Source organism: Canis lupus, chromosome 9, assembly GCF_048164855.1.
Source record: "Canis lupus baileyi chromosome 9, mCanLup2.hap1, whole genome shotgun sequence".
Taxonomy (NCBI): domain Eukaryota; kingdom Metazoa; phylum Chordata; class Mammalia; order Carnivora; family Canidae; genus Canis; species Canis lupus.
The window spans coordinates 48708722-48734325 of record NC_132846.1 but is presented as its reverse complement, the minus strand read 5'-3'; the positions used below and the strand labels follow the sequence as shown (position 1 = coordinate 48734325).

The 25604-nt window shown below is 40.4% G+C and overlaps 2 protein-coding genes across 11 annotated transcripts in view; one reads left to right on the top strand and one right to left on the bottom strand.

Annotated features, from left to right (window-relative positions):
* BBOF1 (basal body orientation factor 1) overlaps positions 1-12876 on the bottom strand; it is a 55607-nt gene extending 42731 nt beyond the window's left edge. The window contains exons 1-4 of one of the 7 annotated variants that reach the window (XM_072839283.1): positions 12235-12876; positions 8784-9012; positions 3379-3444; positions 171-314 (exon numbers count right to left, since the gene is read on the bottom strand). In XM_072839283.1, coding sequence (XP_072695384.1) covers positions 171-314; positions 3379-3444; positions 8784-9012; positions 12235-12278 — 483 coding nt within the window. In that variant the 5' untranslated portion in view covers positions 12279-12876. The remainder of the gene's footprint in view (positions 1-170; positions 315-3378; positions 3445-8783; positions 9013-12234) is intronic. The other 6 variants (XM_072839282.1, XM_072839285.1, XM_072839288.1 and 3 more) reach the window with 6 other exon arrangements.
* Positions 12877-12938: 62 nt separating this feature from the next.
* ENTPD5 (ectonucleoside triphosphate diphosphohydrolase 5 (inactive)) overlaps positions 12939-25604 on the top strand; it is a 52249-nt gene continuing 39583 nt past the window's right edge. For 3 of the 4 annotated variants that reach the window (XM_072839305.1, XM_072839306.1, XM_072839302.1), the window contains exons 1-2: positions 12939-13013; positions 21972-22050. The gene's annotated coding sequence lies outside the window, so the exon portion shown is untranslated. Of the gene's footprint in view, positions 13014-13228; positions 13369-13878; positions 13981-16347; positions 16474-21971; positions 22051-25604 lie in introns of those variants that run through there. The other variant, XM_072839303.1, reaches the window with a different exon arrangement.

Here is a 25604-nt window from a genome sequence, read left to right as displayed (position 1 = left end):
GTCTTTTACCTTCTCACAGGAGTAAATGTCTATGAAAGCTCTTGCACACATAAGTATAGTACTGTAATAGTCACTTTATTGTGGCTCTCTGGAACTGAACCTGCAATACTTCCAAAGTATACCTGTAGTTAATTCTAATTTCCTTTATTTAAAGAAATAAAGAAACTTACATCATCTAATTCTTTCTCCACTTGGATTTTTCTCTTCTGGAATTGTTTTATTGTTTTCAGCTCTGTCTGAATCATGCCAATTTCTCTGGCTTTTTGATGGAACCGTCCCTCCAGCTCATTTATTTGCACAGTATACTTTTGTTCCTATATGCAAAAAAACAGGTAAGTGAGTTAGGAAAAAGAACAGAAGGGGATCCCTGGGTAGCTCAGCGGTTTACCGCCTGCCTTTGGCCCAGGGTGCGATCCTGAAGTCCTGGGATCAAGTCCCACGTTGGGCTCCCGGCATGGAGCCTGCTTCTCCCTCCTCCTGTGTCTCTGCCTCTCTCTCTCTCTCTTTCATAAATAAATAAATAAACCTTTAAAAAAAAAAAAAAGAACAGAAGCCCTACACAGTCATGTTCCCTTTGAAGCCTTAGGTCATTTGTCTCTCTTCTTTGAAGAAATATTCCCCTTTTTATTTTTCCATAAAGTTTTACTTTTTGTTAGAAGATACCAAGTGCCTTGAATAAAAAAAAATTCTCAAATGAGATTATCTGATATAGAAAATGCAGATAGTTATTAAAAAGAGGTGTGAAAAGACTAAACAAATCTTTAATTTGTAAGAAAGACAAATAACATCCCTAACCCTAAATTAAAATTTTTGAAGAGATAAAGAGAGGGCCAATATCTCTAATAAGTCAAGAAGTTGGGGAAAAGCAGAAGGAAGAGCAGAGGGACAAAGAGAAGGCTAAGAAGGAGGAGGATGAGTAGAAAAGGAAAAAAAAAAAGGAGAGAAGAGGGAAAAAAAGGAGGCAGGAAGAAAGGGTGAATAACACAATTTTTAAAATGAATGAGAAAAAAAAATAAAAAAATAAAATGAATGAGATATCAAAAAGAAATGCAAATGACCTCCAAACATGAAAAAATGCTCATAATAGGAAAATGCAAATCGAAATACACTGAAATACCCTTTCTCACCTAACATGTTCACAAAAAAATCTCTTTTGACCATATACTCTGGTATATTGTGAATGGACGGTAGTTAGATTTCTCAGAATACAACATGTTTGATCAATTTGATTTAGGAGCCACATATTTTATGTAATTATATAATTACAAAATTGTAGATGCACAATCTAATTTTTTAAAAGCAACTTCTAAAACTCAAAACAAAATGTGTTCTTGAGTTGGTGGCATAAACTCAGAGGAATTATTTCAAATGGTAATGTAATTTGATCACTGATTCCTACTGGTATATATCCCAAGGGGGGAGTGCCCCCCTAAAATCTTAAACTAGTGCACCCCGGGTGGCTCAGCGGTTTAGTGCTGCCTTTGGCTCAGGGCGTGATCCTGAGGCCCCAGGATCAAGTCCCACGTCAGGCTCCCTGCATGGAGCCTGCTTATCCCTCTGCCTGTGTCTCTGCCTCTCTGTCTCCCTCTCTCTCTCTCTGTCTCCTCTCTGTGTTTCTCATAAATGGATAAATAAAATCTTAAAAAAAATAAAATCTTAAACTGTTTCTGCTAATCTATGTTGGCTATAATTATTGGTAATAGTACTTTGTGACCGTTGATGTATTGAGGTTTGAAGTAACTACTCAACTATACTGATATCATTAAGAACAGGATTTTGGGGTAAGTATCCCCCTTGGGCAGCACGGTAGCAGCTCTAACAGCAATAGTGATTATTAGGGATGGCGGCAGCAGCTGCAGCATGACCTGCAAGAGTCCAGAAGTTTCTCCAGAGCTTCTCAGCTACTCTGATTAATGAGAACCCCCAGACAGCATTAGAGAGCTGACTAAGGCTTTGGAACAGAAACCAGATGATGCACAATATTATTGTCAAAGAGCTTATTGTCATGCTCTTCTTGGGAATTATTGTGATGCTGTTGTTGATTAAAGAAATCCCTTGAACTTAATCCAAATAATTCCATTGCTATGCTGGGAAAACAGATATGTGAATACCATGAAAAAAGAAAACCCTATCCTGTGGTTCTAGAAACTTTTCTAGGGGGACAGGAATTAGATAGTGCAGATCCTGATTTTACTGTCTGAATTGAAAGGTGTCAAGAGGGACACCTGGGTGGCTCAGTGGTTGAGCGTCTGCCTTTGGCTCAGAGCGTGGTCCTGGAGTCCCAGGATCAAGTCCCACATCCGGCTCCCAGCATGGAGCCTGCTTCTCCCTCTGTCTGTGTCTCTGCCTCTCTCTCTGTGTCTTTCATGAATAAATAAAATCTTAAAAAAAAAAAAAAAACGAAATTAAAATGAAAAAGACAGAGGCTGTGAGATAGGAAAAGCTAGAGGGGCAAGATGTGCCTAAACCAAAACAGTTCATAGCAGACATAAAGAACTCATATGCATCATCATCTTATTATACAAGAAATTGGGATAAATTGGTCAGTGAGATCAAAGAGGAAGAAAAAAATGAAAAGTTGGATGGAGATGCAGCTTTAAACAAATTATTTCAGCATATTTAGATGGGTCTGATGATGCAAAATATGACATGATCAAATAATTTACAGAGTCTGGTGGTACAGTTTTGAATACCAACTGGTCTGATGTAGATAAAAGGAAAGCTGAAATCAACTTTCCTGATGAGGGACGCCTGGGTGGTTCAGCAGTTAAGCGTCTGCCTTAGGCCCAGGGCATGATCCTGGAGTCCCAGGATCAAGTCCCACATCGGGCTCCATGAATGGAGCCTGCTTCTCCCTCTGCCTATGTCTCTGCCTCTCTCTGTGTGTCTCTCATGAATAAGTAAAATCTTTAAAAAAAAAATTCTGATGATACAGACAGAATGGAAAAAGTACTACATATATTAATTTGCTATCACTATATTGTAAAAACAACAATGACAACAACAACAAAACAGAACCTTTGGTGAAGGAGAAAGGAGACAGATCAAGTAATAAACTCTGTACTCCTGCATCTGTATTGAAAATATTGATATGGGCTCATTATATAGTCTTTAAAAATATATATTTCCTACCTCTGTCCACTGAAAAGCCTGGAAAGAATGACAAACTCAGTAGTACCACTACTACCAGATCATTTTCTACAAAAACATAATTCTATGTTATTTTTGAGCTTCTGTACAATCAACTATGTGAGCTTTAAGGTCACCAAACTACTCCAAGGACCTATTCAGTTACTCTTATTGTGTCTTAAATATCTGAGTATGTCAAAAACCTGACCACCCAGTAAGTAAAAGTATTAGTGTACCCTGATAACTCACCAATTTTTCCTTCTCCTCTTGGGCTTTTTCCTTTGTTTCATTCAATTGCTGTTTCAGTTTTTCAATCTATAGAAGTTGGAAATACAGAATCAAGAAGGTGAAGAAATTGTTCTGTATCCTACCTTTATTAAGTAGCCTAGTTTTCACATAATACTGAAACCAATAGAGTTGGAAATGTAGAGTAAGCTGGAAAGAAGAGAAAAGGGGACATATTCCATGTCCTTAACTTGCTATTGCCAGTTCTGAAACCTGGCTATCATCAGAGTTGCCTGTGTAACTATTTTTTGTATGTGGTAAAAAACACTATATTTACCATCTGAACCATTTTTAACACAGCACAGCAGTGTTACATATGTTCACATTGTTGCACAACAGATTTCTAGAACTTTTTCATCTTGCAAAACTGAAGCTCTATACTCAAGAAACACTAATTTCTTCTCCTACCTACTTCCCAGCCCTTAGCAACCACATTTCTGCTTTTTATTTCTATGATCTGGACTGCCTCAGATGCTTCATATCAGTGGAAACACACAGTATTTGTCCTTTTGTGACTGGCTTATTTCATTTAGCATAATGCCCTTGAAGTTTATCCATGCTCTAGCACATGACAAAATTTCCTTCTTTTTAAAGTCCACATAATATTCTATTATATGTATATACCACATTTTCTTTATCCGTTCATCTATCAATAGACATCTGGGTTGCTTCCACCTCTTGACTGTGAATATTTCAATGTACATGGGTGTGCAAATATCTCTTCAAGATCTTGCTTTAAATTCTTTTGGAAATTTACCCACAAGCAGATTGCTGGATCATGTGGTAATTCTATTTTTAATTTTTTGAGGAACCTACATACTGTTTTCCATAATGGCTGTACCATTTTACATTCTCACCAACAGTGCACAAAGGCTACAATTTCTCTTCATCCTCTCCAATGCTTGTTATTTTCAATTTTTCTGATAGTAGTAGCCATCTTAATAGGCGTGAAGTAATATTTCACTGTAGTTTTGCGTATCTCTTATCTGGGTAACTTTTTGTTTTAAAGATTTTATTTATTTATTCATGAGAGACATACAGAAAGAAGCAGGGACATAGGCAGAGGGGAAGCAGGCTCCCCATAGGGAGCCCAACGCGGGACTCGAACCCAGAACCCCAGGATCATGACCTGAGCCAAAGGCAGACACACAACCACTGAGCCACCCAGGCGCCCCTCTGGGTAACTTTTTTGAAAAAAAGTTTCAAGAAAAGTATGAAGAATTCTTATATATTTCACCCAATTTTGCCCCATTTGCTTTCCCTTTCTATGTATGCATTGATAGATCTATCTAAAATATGAATATATACATGATATATATTTTCTTTCAGTTTTTCAATGTAGAAATATGAGAATAAGTTTAAGACATCATGGCCCTTTACCTGTAAATGCTTCAGAATGTATTTCCTAAGAAAAAGGATATTCTTTTAGCAGCACAGAATCGTTATCAAAATCAGAAAAAAAATTTTAAATTTTATTTATTTATTTATTTATTTATTTATTTATTTATTTATTTAGATTTTTATTTGTTTATGATAGTCACACAGAGAGAGAGAGAGAGGCAGAGACACAGGCAGAGGGAGAAGCAGGCTCCATGCACCGGGAGCCCGACGTGGGATTTGATCCCGGGTCTTCAGGATTGCACCCTGGGCCAAAGGCAGGCGCCAAACCACTGCGCCACCCAGGGATCCCAAAATCAGAAAATTTAACATTGAAATAAAACTATTATTTCATTTATAGTCCATATTAAAATTTTACGACCAATTGTCCCAGTAGTGTCCTTTACTGCAACTTTTCTTTTTCTGGTCCAGGATATAATCCTAGATTATGCATTACATTTAGTTGTCATGTATCCTAGTCTCCATAATCAGTTTTTCAGTCTTTGTCTTTTAGTGTCTCAAAAGTTTTGAAGAATACCAGCCAGAGTTGGGGTTGTCTGATATTTCTGCATGAGCAGTTGCAGGTTATGCATTTTTGGCAGGCATATATTATCTAAGTGATGATGTATACCTTTTAGTAAATTACATCATGAGGTATTTGATGTTAATTTTCATCAGTTGGTTAAGACTATGTCTGCCTGGTTTCTCTACTTAAAAGTTACAATTTTTTAGGGACACCTGGGTGGCTCAGTGGTTGAGCGTCTGCCTTTGGCTCAAGGTGTGATCCCAGAATCCTGGAATCGAGTCCCACATTGGGCTCCCTGCATGGAGCCTGCTTCTCCCTCTGCCTGTGTCTCTGCCTCTCTCTCTCTGTGTCTCTCATGAATAAATAAAATTCTTTTTAAAAGTTACAATTTTTCCTTTTGTAATTACTAAGTGATTTATGGAAAGATATTTTGAGGCTATGCAAATATCCTTCTGTTCATCAGACTTTTACCACTCGTTTTAGCATCCACTGATGATTCTTAATGAAATCAGTTATTACCATAATGCTGAATGGTGACTTTTTTTTTTAATTTTTATTTATTTGTGATAGTCACAGAGAGAGAGAGAGAATGAGGCAGAGACACAGGCAGAGCGAGAAGCAGGCTCCATGCACCGGGAGCCCGACGTGGGATTCGATCCCGGGTCTCCAGGATTGCGCCCTGGGCCAAAGGCAGGCGCCAAACCGCTGCGCCACCCAGGGATCCCTGGTGACTTTTTTTTAGCTCCATCAGTCTTTGGAAATTTAATAATTTACTACATTCAACTGTAAGGAAAAGCTTTCCCTTCTCCCCTATTTATTAATATAATATTTTGTTAGCAATATGCACTCATGGACTTATTTTATTCAATGGATTATAATCTTTTATTGTTATCATTTATTTTGATTGTTTCAGGTTTGGCCAGTGGGAGCCCCTTCAAGCTAGTGCCTGTGCCCTTTAAAATTGTTTTTTTAAGATTTTATTTTTAAGCAATCTCTACATCCAACATGGGGCTTGAACTCACAACCCCGGGATCAAGAGTTGCATGAGCCACCAACTGAGCCCAGCTAGTTATCCTGCCTTTTAATTTTTTTTTACTTACTTTCTTGCACAGATATTCCAGGCTCATCCTTTACTTTCCCTGCTCCAGTCTTGGAATCAATCATTTGTACAAAAATGCTAGTATGGTTTAGTAGGAAACCTGAGTAGCTTTTAATTTTTTTTAAAGATTTTATTTATTTATTCATGAGAGACACAGAGAGAGAGGAAGCAGAGACATAGGCAGAGGGAGAAGCAGGCTCCATGCAGGGAGCCCGATGTGGGGACTCAATCCCAGGACTCCAGGATCACGCCTGAGCTGGAAGGCAGACGCTTAACTGCTGAGCCACCCAGGCGTAGCTTTTTAAACTAACTCCTTGTCATGGTTATAGAATCAGAGGATACATAAGTGAAATACTGTTGTAATGAGACTAGTTTAAGGAAAACCTAAAAATTCTAAGATATAAATTGAGACAGTTCTAAGTCACATTGGACAAGTATGAAATATATAGGACAGATGTGAAATGTAATTAGATTTATTTTGTAACTGAACAAAGGCTTAAGTACAAAAATACACTCTTAAGGAAAATCTCCTAATTTTGTTCAAGATATGTTTCCAAAACACATTATGTTTCTAATATTTCTATAACTAAAATTAAATTAGACTATTAAGTTTAAGTAGAGTTTAATGATACAGTTCTAGAATACAGGAGAATGAGTAACAAAACTATAGGAGAGCTAGTTAAATAGGATATAATGAATCTACTTCTTCCTCCCAAGACAGTCTCTGGTTTTAATGGGCATCTATGATTATGAGAAAATTATGTTATTTGCTATAGCCAGATGCTGACCTCTGATACACAAAGGCAGATGAGAATCAGGAAATAGAAGTGACATTGATCAGCAATCAGCTAACACAGGCCATGAAGCTTCTATGTAATGAATTTGGAAAATTATTTTACCTAAAAGCTTACTTTAGAATAATACTTTATAGAAGACAATTTTGATAATGCTTATTATTGAAAGAGTATTTTTAAAATGGAAGTTGCTTAGGAAAGAAGGTAAAAAAAATAACAGTAATGCATAAAAATTACTTTATGATAAAATTCACAAAATCAAGATAAATGCTCAGTTGCTTGATTTCTGTAATAAGCTTTCACTATCATCTTGAACTTAGTTTTGATTGGTATTAACTTTTTCAAGGTATCAGCACACTCATAAGACATTCATTCATGCATGCAAAAAAATATTTTAATGAGTGCCTACTATGTGCCATGCCTGTACTAGGTGCTGGAATTGTAGCACTGACCAACAATAAAAAAAAAAAAGCCCTCAAATTCTTTACTTCATTGAAGTTTCATTCCAATCAGGAAAAGAGACAATAAGCATATATATAAGTAATAATCATGGGACTTATAGAGGCATATGGGAAAGAGAAGAATTTGAAGTTACACCTAAATTCCACTTTAACATCCACTAGTTGTGTGATTTTGGGTCACACAGGTATAGTGTAAATGGGTATCTGTCCTTTTTGAGAGTCGATTATCTATAAAATGGGAATGACAATATTATAGCTACATGGGGTTATTTAAAGGTCTTTAATGAGATAAGAAAGGTATAAAGTACCTAGCATTGTGCTTGGCACAAAATAGGGTCTCCAAAATAGTAGTTCCCTTCCCTTTTTCTTCCAGATCTAATATAATAGCTTTACTCTCAACACTTGCTGGGTTCATAATCATGTGATCATAGATTATCAATGAATTGCTTTATAAATCATTAAAAGTATTTATCAATATCAAAAAACATATAGGTCAGGGGAATCTGGGTGGCTCAGTCAGTTGAGGATCAGACTCCTGATTTTGACTCAGGTCTTGATCTCAGGGTTGTGAGACTGAGCCCTGGATCTGGGCTCTGCACTTAGAGGGAAGTCTGTTTGAGAGTCTCTCTCCCTCTCCCTCTGTCCTTCTTTCACTGCTTGTGTGAACACACACCTCTTTCTCTCTCTCAATAAATAAATCAATCTTAAGAAAAAAACATATAGGGGCACCTGGGTGGCTAGTGGTTGAGCATCAGGCTTTGGCTCCGGTCATAATCCTGGGATCCTGGGATTGAGTCCTCCATCAGGCTCCCCGCAGGGAGCCTGCTTCTCCCTCTGCCTAACTCTGCCTCTCTCTGTCTCTCATGAATAAATAAAACCTTAAAAAAAAAAAAAAACCAACCATATAGGTCATATACCTATGTGCTTCTTAAAATAAAATGGATCATAATGTTCCCGTATGACCCTCAATCTTTGTTTCAAACAAGAAAACAATGAGACAAGGGCTGAAAGTAAAAGAGCCTATTCTAACAGTAAAGCCATTCAGAAATAACATCCTGCTTCAAGTATGACAGAGGTAGTTATCGAGGCTTGGAGGGTTTCTACTTACCTACCATATTATCTTTTTCCTGATCCTGCTTCTTCAGGTAACTTAATACAGACATTGTGTCTTTCTCCATTTTATACTGCTGTTTCTTTAAGTCCTCATTATTTTTTGCCAGTCTCCGGGAAGTATCACGATACTCAATCCTAGAGAGTTCTGTGACTTCCAGCCTGGCCTCCCAAAGGGAGGCATTGGCCTTGGCTCTGTCCACTGCAGACTCATCAGCTTTTATTATCTTCCTACAAGAGAAGGACATTGACAGCATATAACTATTTCTTTATTAGAATTTTACTTTTCCCTTTACTACTATTTGTTTTGGTTGGCATTGCCTGGCATATATGAACAAATATTGTTGGATGGATGAGTTAATAAGAAATACATATTTATGATACAGGAGGTTAACTGGGTGACTCTGCAGAGGGGAGCTTTGGAGCATAACTCTAAAGGACTGGAAAAACAAAGAGGAAAGGCACAAGTAAAATTCATTTCATACATTTTTTCATTTACTTCTTTTTCTCACATTTGTCATTTCTATTCCTACTCACTCAGTTTTAGATCTTGGTTCTCACTCCTACAAATCTATTACCTTAGTCCCCCTTCTGCATGATGATACATTCATAGTGTAACTGTAAATCCATTGTTCTGTGATCTTCCACCTACCCCAATCCCACTTTTGGTTTTGTTTTAGATTTTTTGGGGGAGGGATTTTCTGGCTAGACCTTGGACAAAAGATTAAGTAACTAGGACAAGTATGTTAAATACTCTATCAGCTGGTGCCACAATGTACCAGGCTTCAAGGATGCCTGAGAAACAAACCAAAATCAGGTATACAGAGGTAAAAAGAAAATTTAAAAATAAAAATAAAGTATGGCTTCAAAGGTTAAAGTGATAAAAGGATAAAGGTTTTCAAAATAAAGATTATACGAGGATTAACAAAACAATGTCCCATATATACAGTAGGCAATGGATACATAAAAATTTTTTTAAATTTTTTAAGATTTATTTATCCATGAGAGACACAGAGAGATGCAGAGAGAGAGGCAGAGACACAAGCAGAGGGGAAGCAGGCTCCATGCAGGGAGCCTGACGTAGGATTTGATCCCGGGTCTCCAGGATCACACCCTGGATTGAAGGCGGTGCTAAACCACTGAGCCACCAGGGATGCCCATAAATATTTAGATAATAAGTAAGACTTTACTTGTATTTGAACCCTAAATATTCTCACACATACTTATGTGTGGATCTTTCTGTATTATCACCCTCCATCTGTCTCCATTCCCACTGTCACCATCTGTTCTCTTCAAATTAAGGGCAACCCCACCTCCAACCCTCTTGTCTATTGTAGCTTTGACCTCCCTTTCCAGCATGATTTAGGCACTTAGTGATAGGCTGCCTTGCTATAATCCTCCAATTGCTCCCTGAAGGTATAAGGTCTAAGCTGATCAGAACAGTTGATGCAGCTAGAATTTTTCATAAGACAATCAAGGACTTAGAAGGACTAAAAAAATCCAAGGACTAAGAAGTCTGTTACTCTCAATGTTCCTCATTGTTGATCAGTGTACCATAGATACACAGTCAAAAATAGAAAACATATTCTAGTGAGTTCCAAGAATATGATAAGCCCTTGGCACTTTTAAAAAGTGCAAGACTGGGGCACCTGGGTGGCTCAGTTGATTAAGCATCTAACTTCAGCTCACATCATGATTTCAGGGTCCTGGGTTCCAGACCCACATGGGGCTCTGCACTCAGCAGGGAGTCTGCTTAAGGATTCTTTCTTCCTTTCCCTCTGCCCCTTCCCCTGCTCATGCTCTCTCTCCTTCTCAAATAAATAAAATCTTTTTTTTTAAAGTGCTAAACTATGCAATTATGTAAAAAAAAAAAAAAAAGAAAAAATTACACTCTGGAAGAATACTTAATACATCAGGGGAGGAGGTACAAATAAATGTGTATAATGGGCTACCATTTTATGAAGGAGAAAAAGAATATCTCAAAATGATTATAGTGGTTATCTTTGTATGATGGGATTACAGGTGATTTTTGTCTTCTACTTTGACTTTCCATGTTTCCTAAACATTCTGTACTTCTGAGCATGTATTACCCTCTTAAATTACTTTATAAACTTTACAAGTTTGGGATTACCTTATGGTCCCATATATAGTGATAGATGCTGGATTCTTTTTTCTAAAGATTTTATTTATTGGGCAGCCCAGGTGGCTCAGCGGTTTAGCGCTGCCGTCAGTCCAGGGCCTGATCCTGGAGACCCAGGATGGAATCCCATGTCAGGCTCCCTGCATGGAGCCTGCTTCTCCCTCTGTCTATGTCTCTGCCTCTCTCTGTGTCTCTCATGAATAAATAAAATATTTTAAAAAGCCTGTGTCTCTGCCTCTCTGTGTGTGTGTCTCTCATGAATAAATAAATATTAATTTTATTAAATATTTAAAATATTTTAAGAGAGAGAGGAAGAGACATAGGCAGAGAGAAGCAGGCTCCCTGTGGGAAGCCTGATGCAATCCTAGAACCCCAGGATCATGACCTGAGCCAAAGGCAGACACTCAACCACTGAGCCAACCAGGTGCCCACAGTGTATGATTTTAATGAACCACTAGAGTCACCCAATAGATTTAAGGGCAATTTAGCAGCAACCCCAAGCCTACAAAGGGTTAGTTGCTAGAGCAATACCTACTTCAGGGGTTCTGACTAGTTTGGGGAAATCTGAACAATTACCTAATTTGCTCAAATCTTTTAGGTTTTCCTTTGAACCAAAAAGAATACATCAAAAGGCCCAAGGAACTACTCCAGTCATGCAGAAATTTTCTAGATGTTCAAGATATTCTCAACTATATCACAAACATCTCTCAAGCTGGGGGGGGGGGGGGAAGAACCTAGAGCATAGTTCCCCTGGGGGGGAAAAAAAGATTCAAGTTGAAGCATACACAAGCAGACACCTTGATTTGTTTATTTAACAAATAATAAGCACCCGCTACGTTCCAAAGTCTCTGCTAGGTGCTGAAGATACGGTGACTAATGCTTAGTGCTATCCTAGAGAAGATAATAGTCCTGAGCAGTGGTTCCCAAGTCTAGCACTTACTGACATCCTGGGCCAAATGATATTTTTGTTTGGAAGGTAGATGGGGGTTGTCCCGTGCATTGCAGGATGTTTAACAGTATCCTTGGTCTCTACCCACTAGATGCCAGTTGCACACATCCCTGGATGAGAACCAAAAATGTCTCTAGATAGTGTCAAATGTCCCCAGAAGCCAAAATCGCTCCCACTTGAGAACCACTGATCTAGAGCAATACTGCCCAAGAGAACTTTCAGTGGTGATGGAAATGTACTATACCTAGGCTGTCCAATGGTCACCAGCAGCTACATGTGCCTATTGAGCATACGGAATGTGGCTAGTACATTAGATCTGATTTTTAAATTTCATTTTAACTTAATAGCCACACATGGTCATTACCCTGTCGGACAGCGCTGGTCTAGAGGACCTTCAATCCAAGACATGTCGTCCCGACCTTCTGATCTTCACTTCTAGTGTCACGACCCTTCCTCCACATTCTCAGTTCTTTGGTTTCTTCACTAGCACCTATTTCATTTGGTCCTGTATTCTATTCTTCGGTGGGAACTTATCTGCCTCCATCGTTAACGCATTACACACAGGCAGGGGCTGCGTCTAAACTATTCAGGGTTCCAAATCTCACACTCCAGTGTCTAGGTTGGAGCAGTACGGTTTGGCGTGCATTTGGGGAATTCCTGAACAACGAAGGCTGCCCTTTTCAGAAGCCTAGAGAACAAGAGGAGGGCAGTTGGCCAGCTGGCCAGCCCCAGCGTGCCGCGGGTGTCCAGTCCCGAATCCCCGGAGGGTAGGCCCAGGGAGAGGGGACCCCAGCGTGGCCTCTCCTTACTTCTTGTCTTTGCCTTTACTCCTGCCTTTCTTTTTGTCCTTTCCCTTAGGCGGCATCTTGGCTTCACTAGGGGCGCCCCTGTAGCCGACGTTTCTCCGCCGCCGCCCCGGGCCTGGCTCCGTTTCTAAGGAAACCAGCACGCTCCGCGGGTAACGTTCTGCGGCGGCCGTTGCCCGTGCGCGCCGAGAGCGCACGCGCCCGTGACGTAGCCCCGGCGCCGCCGCAAGGGGGCCCGGTCCGCGGGCCGGGCGCGGGCGGGGGAGGGGGGCGGGGCGGAGGTCGCGCCCAGGGCGGAGGGCGGCGGGCGGCCGCGCCGGGGTGGCGCGCGCGCGCGGTGAGTGTGCGGGCTTTGGGGGCGGGAGAGTCGGCCCCGAGAGGCGGCTGGGCGGGCTGGCGGGCGGGGATTCGAAACGCTCCCGTACGGGATGGCGGCGCGGCGTCCGGAGGCCGCGCGTCTCCGGCGGCGCGACGCTCGCGGCACGCTCGCCTCAGGAGGGTCTGTTTCTGAGGGGCTCTGTCCGCCCCGCCGCGGGCGTGGGAGCGCCGCCCCGGCTGACGCGTCCGCCCCTTGCCTCCCGCCGCAGCCAGCGTGGCCGAGGCCTCCCTGCTCCGCCTCGTCCTCTCCCCAAGCCGCCCGCACTCTTGGTTTCTCTCTCTCCCGCGCCTAGCTTCCAACCCTGGCTAATTCTGTAAGGGATGGCGCACTCAGCGGACTTGCCAGGCCAAACTCTTTGAGGAGGCCGTGAAGGACTTTTCGGGGGGCGAAGGTTGGGAGGGAGGCTGGCGGCCTCTGGGCAGGGGCGCGCGGGCGTCCGGGAAGAGTGCTGTCAGCTGGGGTGCGAAAGGCGGCGGGGCCCGAAGAGCTGCACTCCCAGAAGGATCCCGGATTCCCGTTTGCTGATAACCTGACTCATCCGCAGCCCCCTTTTCTGCAAGTTGCATAAAAGTTGGCACTTCGGGCTTTTTTTTTTTTTTTTTTTTTTTCCTTGAGCACACCTGTGAAAAGGAGTACTGAAAAGTATTATCCTTTTTCGGAGGAGGAGCTCTGAGATTATATCTTCCTTCTGTGAGAGTCCTTGAGGATGGGAATTCTGGGGTGCTAAGACGATGCTTAGGAAACTTGTGACTGAAGCTCTCTGCTCTGTTATCCTGCATTTACAGTTGAATTTATTAATTTTTTTATTTTTTATCTTTTAAAGATTTTATTCGTGAGAGACACCAGAGAAAGGCAGGCTCCCTGCAGGGGGCCCAGTGCGGGACTAGATCCCAGGACCCCCCCAGCATCACGACCTAAGCCAAAGGTAGATAGATGCTCAACCACTGAGCCACCCAGGTGCCCCTTCCAGTTGAATTTAAAGTTTCTTTAAAAACTTCTTTGTGCACCTTCCCTCTCCATTTCTCGAGGTCTTTGTCCTGATGTCCCCTTCCTTTCTGATTCTTTTTTTAATTTTTTTTTTTAGTTTTAGTTTTATTTAGTTATTCATGTGAGACAGAGAGAGAGGCAGAGACACCGGCAGAGGGAGAAGCAGGCTCCATGCAGAGAGCCTGACGTGGGACTCGATCCCTGGTCTCCAGGGTCACACCCCGGGCGGAAGGCGACCCTAAACTGCTGAGCCACCCAGGCTGCCTTTTTTTTTTTTTTTTCTTTCAATTGTGTAGCTTCTGTTTTTGAGTTTTGTGGATAAGGGGAACAGGCCAATTTGTTCATGAACGCTGAAAATCTTTTTAGACATGGCGTGTGTTAGCATGATCTTAGTTTATCCCCCTCCCCTTTTTAAGTATAGTTGAGTCACAGTGTTAAATTATTATTTTTAAGATTTTTATTTATTTATTCATGAGAGACACCACAGTGTTAAATTAGTTTCAGGTGTACAAGGTAGCAGTTCACCTTCTCTACAGTATCTGCTACGTTCACAAGTGTAGCTACTGTATATCCTTGTATAATGCTATTACAGTATCATTAACTGTATTTTCTCTGCATTAACTTATTCCCAAAGTCCCTTTTATTCCTGTGATTTATTCATTCTGTGTAAAAAGTTTCCAAAGGAAATTTTATATGTTAAAGTAGACTCACAGGACGTGGGTGGGGGTCGGACTAAGGTTGCCCTTTGCCCTTAGCAAAGTACTAACATGGAGGCAGCTGAGTTCCTAGAGGAATGTCACTCTGCCTGTTTCAAGGACTTATCAAAGGGCTCTTAGTAAGGAAATTTAATTTTTTTTCTTTTGCTTTTGTTTTCCACATGAAAACAAAAAATTTTGAAAAATTTTGACTCTTAAATCTTTAAGATTGCTGAAGGTGGAAGGTCTCATCTTCTGTAACTTCTTCCAGATGAATAGGGGAGCAAAGATGTCCCTATCTAAGAATCAACATTGGTCAGTTGGGGGCTTAAATATATAGAAGTTACAAAAGATACAGGCAGGGGCACCTGGGTGGCTCAGTCAGTTAAGCATCTGCCTTCTGCTCAGGGCTTGATCCCAGGCTGGGATCTCCCTCTGCTTCTCCCTCTCCTTGCCTCTCCCCCTGCTTGTGTTCTTTCTCTCTGTCAAATAAATAAATAAAATCTTAAACACACACACACACACCCCAAAAAGGTAGAGGCAGGTAATACCAAGGGAGACCATATGTTTGGATCTCTTTCTGATGACAGGATCATTTATAGGCTTGAAGTTATGGCAGTAATGGAGTCTTGGCATCTGGTGGAAAGACAAAAGAGCAAAACATGATTAGAATAACAAAAAGATGGACGCCTGGGTAGCTCAGTGGTTGAGTGTCTACCTTCAGGCGTGATCCTGGGTCCTGGGATCTGTCTTGCATTGGGCTCCCTGTGGGGAACCTGCTTCTCCCTCTGCCTTAGTTTCTGCCTCGCTCTGTGTCTCTCATGAATTAATAAAATCTTTAAAAAAAAAATTAACAAAAAGAGAAGCCCAAATAAGAGTCCTTTGATAGTTGACAAACTTCTCCAGTCCAGGAGTTTAACCAGTCATTAAAGGAAAGAGAGGGCTGATTTAAAGGACCAATTTGAATATTCATATCAGTTAGAAACTCAGAAATATTTTTGTGGTAATCTGGAATGTATACACACTGCTCTGTTTTTACCATAGCACATGTTCCAGCTTGTGCAGCAGTTAAAACATCTAATGCCATTCTATTTTGTAAAACTGTTTTATGCATTTGTATTACTCAAGTATTTATTAGAGAAATGCTATTTTGAGTGTCATTTAGGACTTAGACTGTTTACTTATTAAGAGCTTCAGTGTGCCAAACAACATCATCCAATCCCAAGAAGGGAACAATGATAGATACTAGGTGGTCATACCAATGAAACACAGAACATATCCACATTGTTTTAAATTTGGAAGGTTAGCTGGGTTGGTAGTCGTTTTAATAATGTGTCCATGCATCCAGGCAAAATCCATAGTACAGCAGCCTATCCAGCCTGGAGAAAGCTATGGACACAAGTTAGAGCCGAATAGCCATTGGACCCTGTTAGGAGCTAGCCATCTAATTCTGGGCCTCCTTGAACTGCAGTCAGAATATCAAAGGCCATTCAGTTTTGGAGGGCCACCTTTTGATTTTGTGGGTGAAACTCAATCTGCCGGTTGAGTCTGGTTAAAGATAGCTGTTGTATGCTCAGCTAAAGCCTCTGTTTGCAATTTTATATCAATAGAGAGAGTTCCTGGGATAAATATAAGGAATAAAACCATCAAGAAGCCCTCTTTGTTTGAGGTCTAGCCTTAACAGTATCCTAATTATTAGGAATCACTGGCAAGGGGGAGAAAACATGTCTCAGGAGGTAAGTGTATCATCTAATGCAATCATAGGGAAGGGAAGGTCATCCATTTCCCCCCAAGTCCGTAGTTAAACCCATGAAGTGGGGTATGCTCCATTTTTTAAGGAGCAGTTTTGTCATCACAGTCACACAGAATTGGTCAAGGTGATAGTTGAGCTACACAGTTGTTGGGAAATCAATCCTATTTGGCACCTGTTCAAATAAGCATATACCACGGAGGTCCTATTATTTCCACAGAATAACCAGCACGAAGATTGTCTATAAATGAGCTATTGTGGCAGTTTCTCTGAAATTTACAAGTTGTCTAGTTTAGGCAAACAACGAACATTCAAAGACAGTTTAACATCCTCAAAGGTGGGTTATTGAAACATAATTTTTCTCTTTAAAAATCATCATTATTTCCAGAGGTGGCCAAATTAAGACTAATTTGTAAAACAAGTTCAGTTTGAACAAACTTGGCCTTATTATTTACATAAGCTCAGCAAGGATAGGGATTGGTGTATAGATCTTTTAAAATCTGCTGCTGGAATTTTCATAAGGAATCTAGATTGAACTTTTAGTAGCCTCTTGGCCAGAAGCCAAGCCACGTTCTTGCCATCAGTTATGCCTGCAATACCTGTAAACTTGGGTGAATTTCTCTTCATGAGATCCCCAAAGTATCCTGAGGTTCTTGCACCTGCCAGGAATTGACATTTTTTACTAACCTGGTAAGAGTACTGGGAACTCTGTAAGCAAAGGTATGAGGCAGCATTCTCAATGGGCTTTATAAAAGGCTCCATGTTTCATAAGTCAACCTCAATTCCTGAAAACTATTTGGTTCTGAGTCTATGCATGTCTCTCTCAAATATGACATTCCAGTCAAAGCCTTAGTAAACTAACCAGTGTTTCCAATGGTATTCTGTTACAAGGAGAATAGATTTTTTTTTTTTTTTAATTTACTCATGAGAGATACAGAGAGAGAGGCAGAGACATAGGCAGGGGCAGAAGTAGGCTCCCTGTGGGGAGCCTGATATGGGACTCCATCCCAGGACCTGGGGATCACAGGGATCATGACTTGAGCCAAAGGCAGATGCTCAATCACTGAGCCACCCAGGTGCCCAGGAAAATAGATTCTTTTGAACTTATGCAAATGACCATGATTGCCATGGAAGAAAAAATACTTAGACCTTTTGAGTATCAGAGGGTTCAGGTGGAGAGAAAAGTTAAATGCTTCAATTTGTTCACAAATGAATACTTTATCATATTTCTTTAAGTCATAGATATCTTAAGGGAAAGTTTCCTTAATCTGGAAAGTAAACATTTAGAGAATCAGCAGTGTTTCAAAGAAGAGTCAAAAGCTATAGTCAGGGCAGCTCTGGTGGCTCAGTGGTTTAGTGCCACCTTCAGCCCAGGGCATGATCCTGGAGACCCAGGATGGAGTCCCACATCAGGCTCCCTGCATGGGGCCTGCTTCTCCCTCTGCCTGTGTGTGTGTGTGTGTCTCTCATGAATAAATAAATAAAATCTTAAAAAAAAAAAAAGCTATAATTATCTTTTTCAGTTCATTTAGTCACATGTTACTAATTCTTGTTTGCAGTCTTTAGTTCTGGAAATTCTTAATGCATTTCAGTTTTATGATCTTAAAGATATCAAATACTTGTATTTGTCAAAAAAAGACCTTTATATGAATCTCCTTGAAGACGGAATTCATTTTGCAAGAGAATAAGATCAATTACAAATGACAAAAACTCAGAAATGGACATTGTTAATGATGTGAGTTACGATGCAGTTGACAAGGAAATTCAGTTATTTCTCTGACACAGAACACTTTAATAATCAGAATATTGAGTGATGACCTTGTACCAAAACCAGCATACCATATGAAGAAGCCTAATTAGTCAAAAAGATTTCATTCATGATTTAAATCTTTTTTTTTTTTTTTTTAATTCATGAGAGACACAGAGAGAGAGAGAGAGAGGCAGAGACACAGGCAGAGGGAGAAGCAGGCTCCAGGCAGGACGCCAAATGTGGGACTCGATCCCCAGTCTCCAGGATCATGCCCTGGGCCGAAGGTGGCGCTAAACCGCTGAGCCACCCTCATGATTTAAATCTTGAAGAAGTATGTTAAACCTTAGAAAATTTTAAAATGCATGCTAAATAGGATTACAGATCACTAAAGACCTGATAAAAACAAAAACATAGAAACTGGTTTGCCTGGACATAGAAAAGAGAAAAACATTGTTTATATTTTATCAAGAGCAGACCAACAATCCAAGAAAACTTTTTTTTTCTTTTTTCTTTTTTTTTTTTAAACAGAGAAAGAAGGATTTCAAACTTACACCAGTGTATTTTTAAAATCCATTCATTCCAGGACACCTGGGTGGCTCAGTGGTTGAGCGTCTGCTTTGCGCCCAGGGCGTGATCCTGGGATTGAGTCCCACATTGGGCTCCCTGCATGGAGCCTGCTTCTCCCTCTGCCTAGGTCTCTGCCTAGGTCTCTGCCTCTCTCTCTCTCTCTGTGTCTTTCATGAATAAATAAATAAATCTTTTAAATAAATAATAAAATCCATTCATTTCAACCTTAGTCTGTCCTGACCAGGCATAAAATTCCTTTCCAAAGATTTCCCTTCAAAACTTTCTACAACTTTCCTTTGCATTCAGATTTTGGCCAAAGCCATGTCTCTCCAAACAACCAGTGTCATTTTAGGACAAAATTTTAATTTTTGTAATTTTTTTTTTCTAATTTTATTTATTTGAGAGAGGGAGAGACAGCATGAGCAGGGGTCAGGAGGCAGAAAGAGAGAGAAGCAGACACCCTGCTGAGTGGGGAGCCTGACGTGGGGCTCAATTCCAGGACCTTTAGCATGACCTGAGCCGAAGGCAGCCACTTAACCAACCTGAGCCACCCAGGTGCCCTCAAAATTACTTTTTTTTACCTTCAACAAAAATGTATTTCTATTATGTTTTTCTTACACATACAGAGTTGCTTCATTTCCTTAAGTGTTAATTACATTGAGTAGAATTGTGACTCTTAGAAACTTAATCTCCAGTGAAAACTAAATAATAACCAATTGTGAGCAGAATTCTTTAGATAGCAAACTTATGAATTGTTAGGCATACAGCATGTTTCCCAACAGACCCAAATATCCTTTGTTTCTTTGCAATAAGTAATCAAAAGCACAAACCTACATTCAGTAATCAGTGCTTTAGCACTTTATCCTATTTGGAAAAGACCTAGATGGCCAATGAATTCAGTCCCAATTTATCATCCAAGCAAAACTTTAAAGTTTCAGGTTACCAAAAGATTTTGAAAACTATCTTAACAATTACCCATGAAAACTTTGAGACAGGCAAAATTAACCATCATTTTAAGTCATCTATTTGCTAACAAACCGCAACAGAGATAACATGAGCTTATTTGACCTTCAGTAATCCCTGGTAGAATAAAAATTTCGTATTTAATGCTGATGACTCTTAAGGATATGCCTATTTTAATTAAACCAACAAACTTAAATTAGTTTAAATACCAAGGTATGTTCCACCTGGGCCCACTGTAAAAGTCCGTTTGTTTTCCACTGTCAATTTTTGCCTGGGGCACTGGGGAAATATGCAGTGAGCAGTGTTAATTCCAGGGGAGTGCTTTTCTCTCCTTGGCAGGGAGGAGATGGAAAGGAGCCAATGGTGTCTGTTGGTACTGAGGATGGTATAGGAACCAGTTATGCAGGTGGCACCCAAGATGGTATAGAAAGAGGAGGAGGGGAAGATGGTTCTAAACTTTGTCAGCTCGGACCAATGAGCAGGCACCATGGCTTTTTTCCACCAAAGTGGAAATATGCAGTTCATGTCTGGCCAGAGAAGACAAGAATTTTCCCCAAAACAAAGGGAGATTCAGTAGCTGCTTGGGAATATTCCTTAAAGTCCCTTTCCTGAGTAGACTAACCATACGGCTCTAATTATAGCCATTAACCTGGGAAATGAGGGAGAAGCCCCCACATTTATGAGGAGAAGGAACAGTGAAAGAGTCAGAGTCCCCCCTCATTAGGGATGGCCTGTGTTTCCTCTAACAATCGGGGTTCTATCAGGAGGAGGCCTATTTAGATAATTATCATTCAGTATATCAGGAGGGAGTTTACTGGCCTGGTTACTGACCAGACATGTTCTGCTAGAGGCCCTTAGGTCTGGGTCCAGACTTAGAGCCCTGATGGTCTGGACCTGGGGTACTTCCTCCCTTTTGCCCTGCTTCTTGCAGAACAGATCTAACTGAGATCCTCCTGAGGCCATGCAGTATTACAGGAGATCAGTCTCTTCCTAAATTTTGCAATCTGAATTGTTTTCCATTGGGCTAAAAGGCATCCTAAGGGAGAGTCCTTGGGAACTGAAGAGAGAAGAGCCATTACCAAGAAACCCCCACCACCACCATTTCCTGGGTGGCATCCCATGCAGAATATGTCAGAGGTCCTGGTGTCAAAGCTGTCTGAGGCATCCCTTGAACAAAATCACTGTGATCACTGCCCTGCTGTAAAGTCCTGGGGGAGAGATGCTACCCCCACCCCTCTGCTGGCTTCATGTATTTTTGGTGCATTTTCCCTCTATTTGTCTCTCACACTCTGGTGGGTCCACGGTAGAATCACCTCTGAAGGAATTTCCTCTGATTTGGAATCCATAAAAGGATTCGTTTTTGAGTTTCTGAAAGTGCACCCAATTGAAAACTTGCAGAAAAGAGAGAGCATCTTCTTTAGAGGCTATATATTCGGAATTCTAAAAATTGGTTATTGTATAGTTATTGTATAATATGAAAGTCAGTCCAAGACTTTCCTTGTTTGAACACAAGCCTATAGACTGATCTATAAACATGAAAGTTTTATTATAACAAGATTATTTCTTAATATGCACATACTTTAATTGCATGTACTTTATAGTTTTTTAATCCTACAACTTTTTTTTTAAGATTTTATTTATTTATTCATGAGAGACACACAGAGAGAGAGAGAGGCAGAGACACAGGCAGAGGGAGAAGCAGGCTCCATGCAGGGAGCCTGATGTGGGACTCGATCTCGGGACCCCAGGATCATGCCCTGGGCCAAAAGCAGGCGCCAAACTGCTGAGCCACTCAGGGATCCCAATCCTACATTTTTATTGACCATAAGTTTGATTTGTAGTTAAACTGTTGTGATATGACTGTTGTTAAGATAAATGATCATATTTATATGGTTCTAGAATGCCATATTCTGAATTTTCACATTCTCTGCCAAAGAACTGAATATTATTCGGTCATCTGTTAGTGAGAAACATCTGATAATACAGATAGTGCAGTAGGAAGTTGCTGTCTAGCAATTTATCTGGTAACATTTCCTTTTATAATTTCTGTAATTTCTGGGAGGTAGGTTTACTATGAAGTTTCAGGATTATCTTGCTGAATAAATATGCTTTGTTTTATTTTTTAGAATGTTAATGCTTTTAAAACTTGGACTAAGCCACTTAGTGTTTTGTTGACTTGACTTTACAATTATTTTTTCCCCCAGTTTGCATAGTTCCTGGTCAATATAGAAATGTGGAGTGTCTTGACTGAATCCTCATGCAGACAAGATCATTATGGTCCTGGTAGGTAGGATAAGTAACCTGATATAAGGTAATATCTGTGCTAACCTAAAGCTCTAAATGTACTTCATATGCTTCTGGGTCATTTTTGTTGGTGTTTTCTTTCCAAATTGGATTGTCCTTACCAAATGATGACTTTTCTCTTGTCCTATTGATTGTAATATCAAGTGTACAGTTCAAAAAGCAAATAACTTAGGACTACATAACAAAGTATATTGGGGATCCCTGGGTGGTGCAGCGGTTTGGCGCCTGCCTTTGGCCCAGGGCGTGATCCTGGAGACCCGGGATCGAATCCCACGTTGGGCTCCCGGTGCATGGAGCCTGCTTCTCCCTCTGCCTGTGTCTCTGCCTCTCTCTGTGTGTGACTATCATAAATAAAAAGAATAATAATAATAAAAAAAATTTAAAAAAACAAAGTATATTGTATTTCCTGGTTTTCTTTTATTTTCAAAATATATAGTATTTGTAATTTTCTAGTTGTTCCCAAATTGGGTTTACTCTGTAAAGTTGTCATGGCTTTATTCTGGTTTAGAGTGGAGACTCAGATTTCTACTCATAAATCATCCTTGAAATCATCTGATAGCAGATGTGACTCTATAGGTGGAAGAGAGTAGGTGTATAGCTTTTGATTTTGTTTTCATACAATGTTTGGAATCGTAGATAAATATATTATCCAAACTATATCTGAAGGAACTTATCAATGTTTCTGAATATCAAGGGGAGTGAGTTACTTTTTTTTTTTTTTAGATATTTATTTATTTGTTTGTTTGACAGAGTGAGTGAGCACAAGCAGGGGGAGCAGCAGGCAAAGGAAGAGGGAGAAGCAGGCTCTATGCAGGAAGCCCGATGTGGGACTCGATCCTGGGACTGGGGATCACACCCTGAGCTAAAGGCAGACACTCAACCACTGAACCACCCAGGTGTCCCCCATCTTACTTTTTTATTGCACATGGTACAAATAGAGAATTCTATTAAATATGTATTATGTTGTAACATTGGCTAGTTCACATCCCTGCAAAGGATAAGGAATCCTGGAGATCAAGGATTTACTGTTATCAACATTAAAAGCTGGGTTTTTTTTTAAACATTGTTCTATTTTTATACAATAATTATTACCACTGGCAATTGATTTGCGAAGTATTCAATTTTTATTGTCCATTCTGACAAAGCCATGAAAGAGAACTAAAAGTTCTCTAAGAAAAATTATACACATAAATTTCAGTCCCTCTTATTTTCACTTTGATTTCATGGATCTGTCAGATATTTACTTAAGAAATGTTAAAAAAAAAAAAAAAAAAGAAATGTTTAGTGAGGGACACCCGGGTTGCTCAACGATTGAGCCTCTGCCTTTGCCTCAGAGTGTGATCCCCGGATCCGGGACCAAGTCCCACATCAGGCTCCCTGCATGGAGCCTGCTTCTCCTTCTGCCTGTGTCTCTGCTTCTCTCTCTCTCTGTCTCTCATAAATAAATAGATAGATGATAGATAGATAGATAGATAGATAGATAGATAGATAGATAGATAGATGATAGATAGATCCTTTAAAAAAAGAAATGTTTAGTGAGGGGGTGTCTGAGTGGCTCAGTCAGTTAAGCATCTGACTCTTGATTTTGGTTCGGCCATCATCTCAGGGTCATAAGATTGAGCCCCACATCTGGCTTCCTGCTGTCTGCTTCTCTCCCTCTCCCTCTACCCCTTCTCTTGCTCATTTGTGCTCTCTCTAAAATAAATAAATAATTCTTAAAAAAAATTTAGTAAGTACCAGCTGTATATCATGCTACCTGATAGCTTGAGGAGTACAACACCTTCAAGTGGCTTATAGTCAGGTGTATAAGGTACTGACCTGAGCATTGACCTGTGAGAGTACACAACTTCACTGGCACCTATATACAAACAGTTAATAAAAAACACCAAGCTGTGATGAATAAAGGGGAGATAGCATAAGTGCTGCAAGAATTTGGTGACATGAAAGACTTCATAGAGAAAGTTTACAGATGGTGGACTGAAAGGAAGGGGGAAGACTTTGTGGAAAGGCAGAATGATGTGAGCAAAATTCAGTATGTTTGAGACAAGGGGCTGTTTAAAACAGTAGTTTCCAAATTGTGGTCCATGGACCTGTAGCATCAGCATCACCTGGGAACTTGTTACAAATTAGAAATGTAAGTTCTCAGGCTCCACTTGAGAACTGCTAAATTGCTGGCAGTGCGGCCCACCCACCTGTGTTTTAACAAGTCCTCCAGGTGGTTCTGATACATCCTAAAGATTGAGACTTGAGAGACTAGAGCAAGGTTCTTGTATGAAAGTAGTGGGCAAAAAAACTTCAGTAAGGTAGCCTGGACATTCACAGTGGAGGACTTCAGATATTGGGCAGGGAGTTAAACTTTTGTCCTACAGTGCAGCATCACCAACTTGTAACTTGAAGGCTGGATTTGACCCATAGGTGTGTTTTGCCAGGCCTGAAAAGTGCCTTTTTTTTTTAATTTTTAAAGATTTTTATTTATTTATTCATAAGAGACACACAGAGAGAGGCAGAGACATAGGCCAGGAGACAGTGATAGTGATGTCTACAGACTTGCCTCTAGACTCTAGAGTCTGAGGGTTGAGGCTCAACAATCTTTTTGGGCGTTCCACACATACCACCATAAACACCTATTCTTGCATTTACTGTATGAGAAAGCCCTACATCCAATGACTAGCAGTTAGTTACTCCATGATGTCATAATCTCCTGGTTTCCTTTCTTTTTCCTTGGTTCCTTTTCTTCTTTCTTTTCTTCTTTCTTTCTTTTCTTTCTTTCTTTCTTTCTTTCTTTCTTTCTTTCTTTCTTTCTTTCTTTCTTTCTTTTTTTAATATTTATGTATTCATGAGAGACACAGAGACAGAGGCAGAGGCAGAGGGCGAAGCAGGCTCCCTACTGGGAGCCCAATGCAGGACTCGATCCTGGGACTCTAGGATCACGCCCTGAGCTGAAGGCAGATGCTCAACCACTGAGCCACCCAGGTGTCCCTGGGGTTTGTTTGTTTTTTTAAATATTTATTTATTTGATTTTTAATTTATTCATGAGATAGAGAGAGGCAGAGACATAGGCAGAGAGAGAAGCAGACTCCATGCGGTAAGCCTGATGTGGGACTTGATCTTGGAACTCTGGGATCATGCTCTGAGCCAAAGGTAGATGCCCAACCACTGAGCCACCCTGGCATCCCTGGGTTTTTTATTTTTTTAATGGAATTAGTTGTCACTATTTAAAAACTGGATTCCACACAGAAATCTGTACTTTCAGCTTGTCTTGAAAAATCAGAAGACCTGGCAATATTGGGCTGGTGATTCATCATGGCAGCAATTTGCGGCAGCAGCGCCCATTTAGATGAGATGTGTACTCTCTAGCTTGCCATAGTCCCTACCAATTCCTATTGGTTTACACCTTTACTCAGTTGTATTTCCTCCTTGGCCCCCGTAAGTATTTAGGTATTTGAGTTTGTACCTTCTGTTACAAACAGTGGGAAGTTGATGAAAGTTTTGGTTTTTTAAAGATTAATTTACAGAGAATGAGCAGCAGGGAG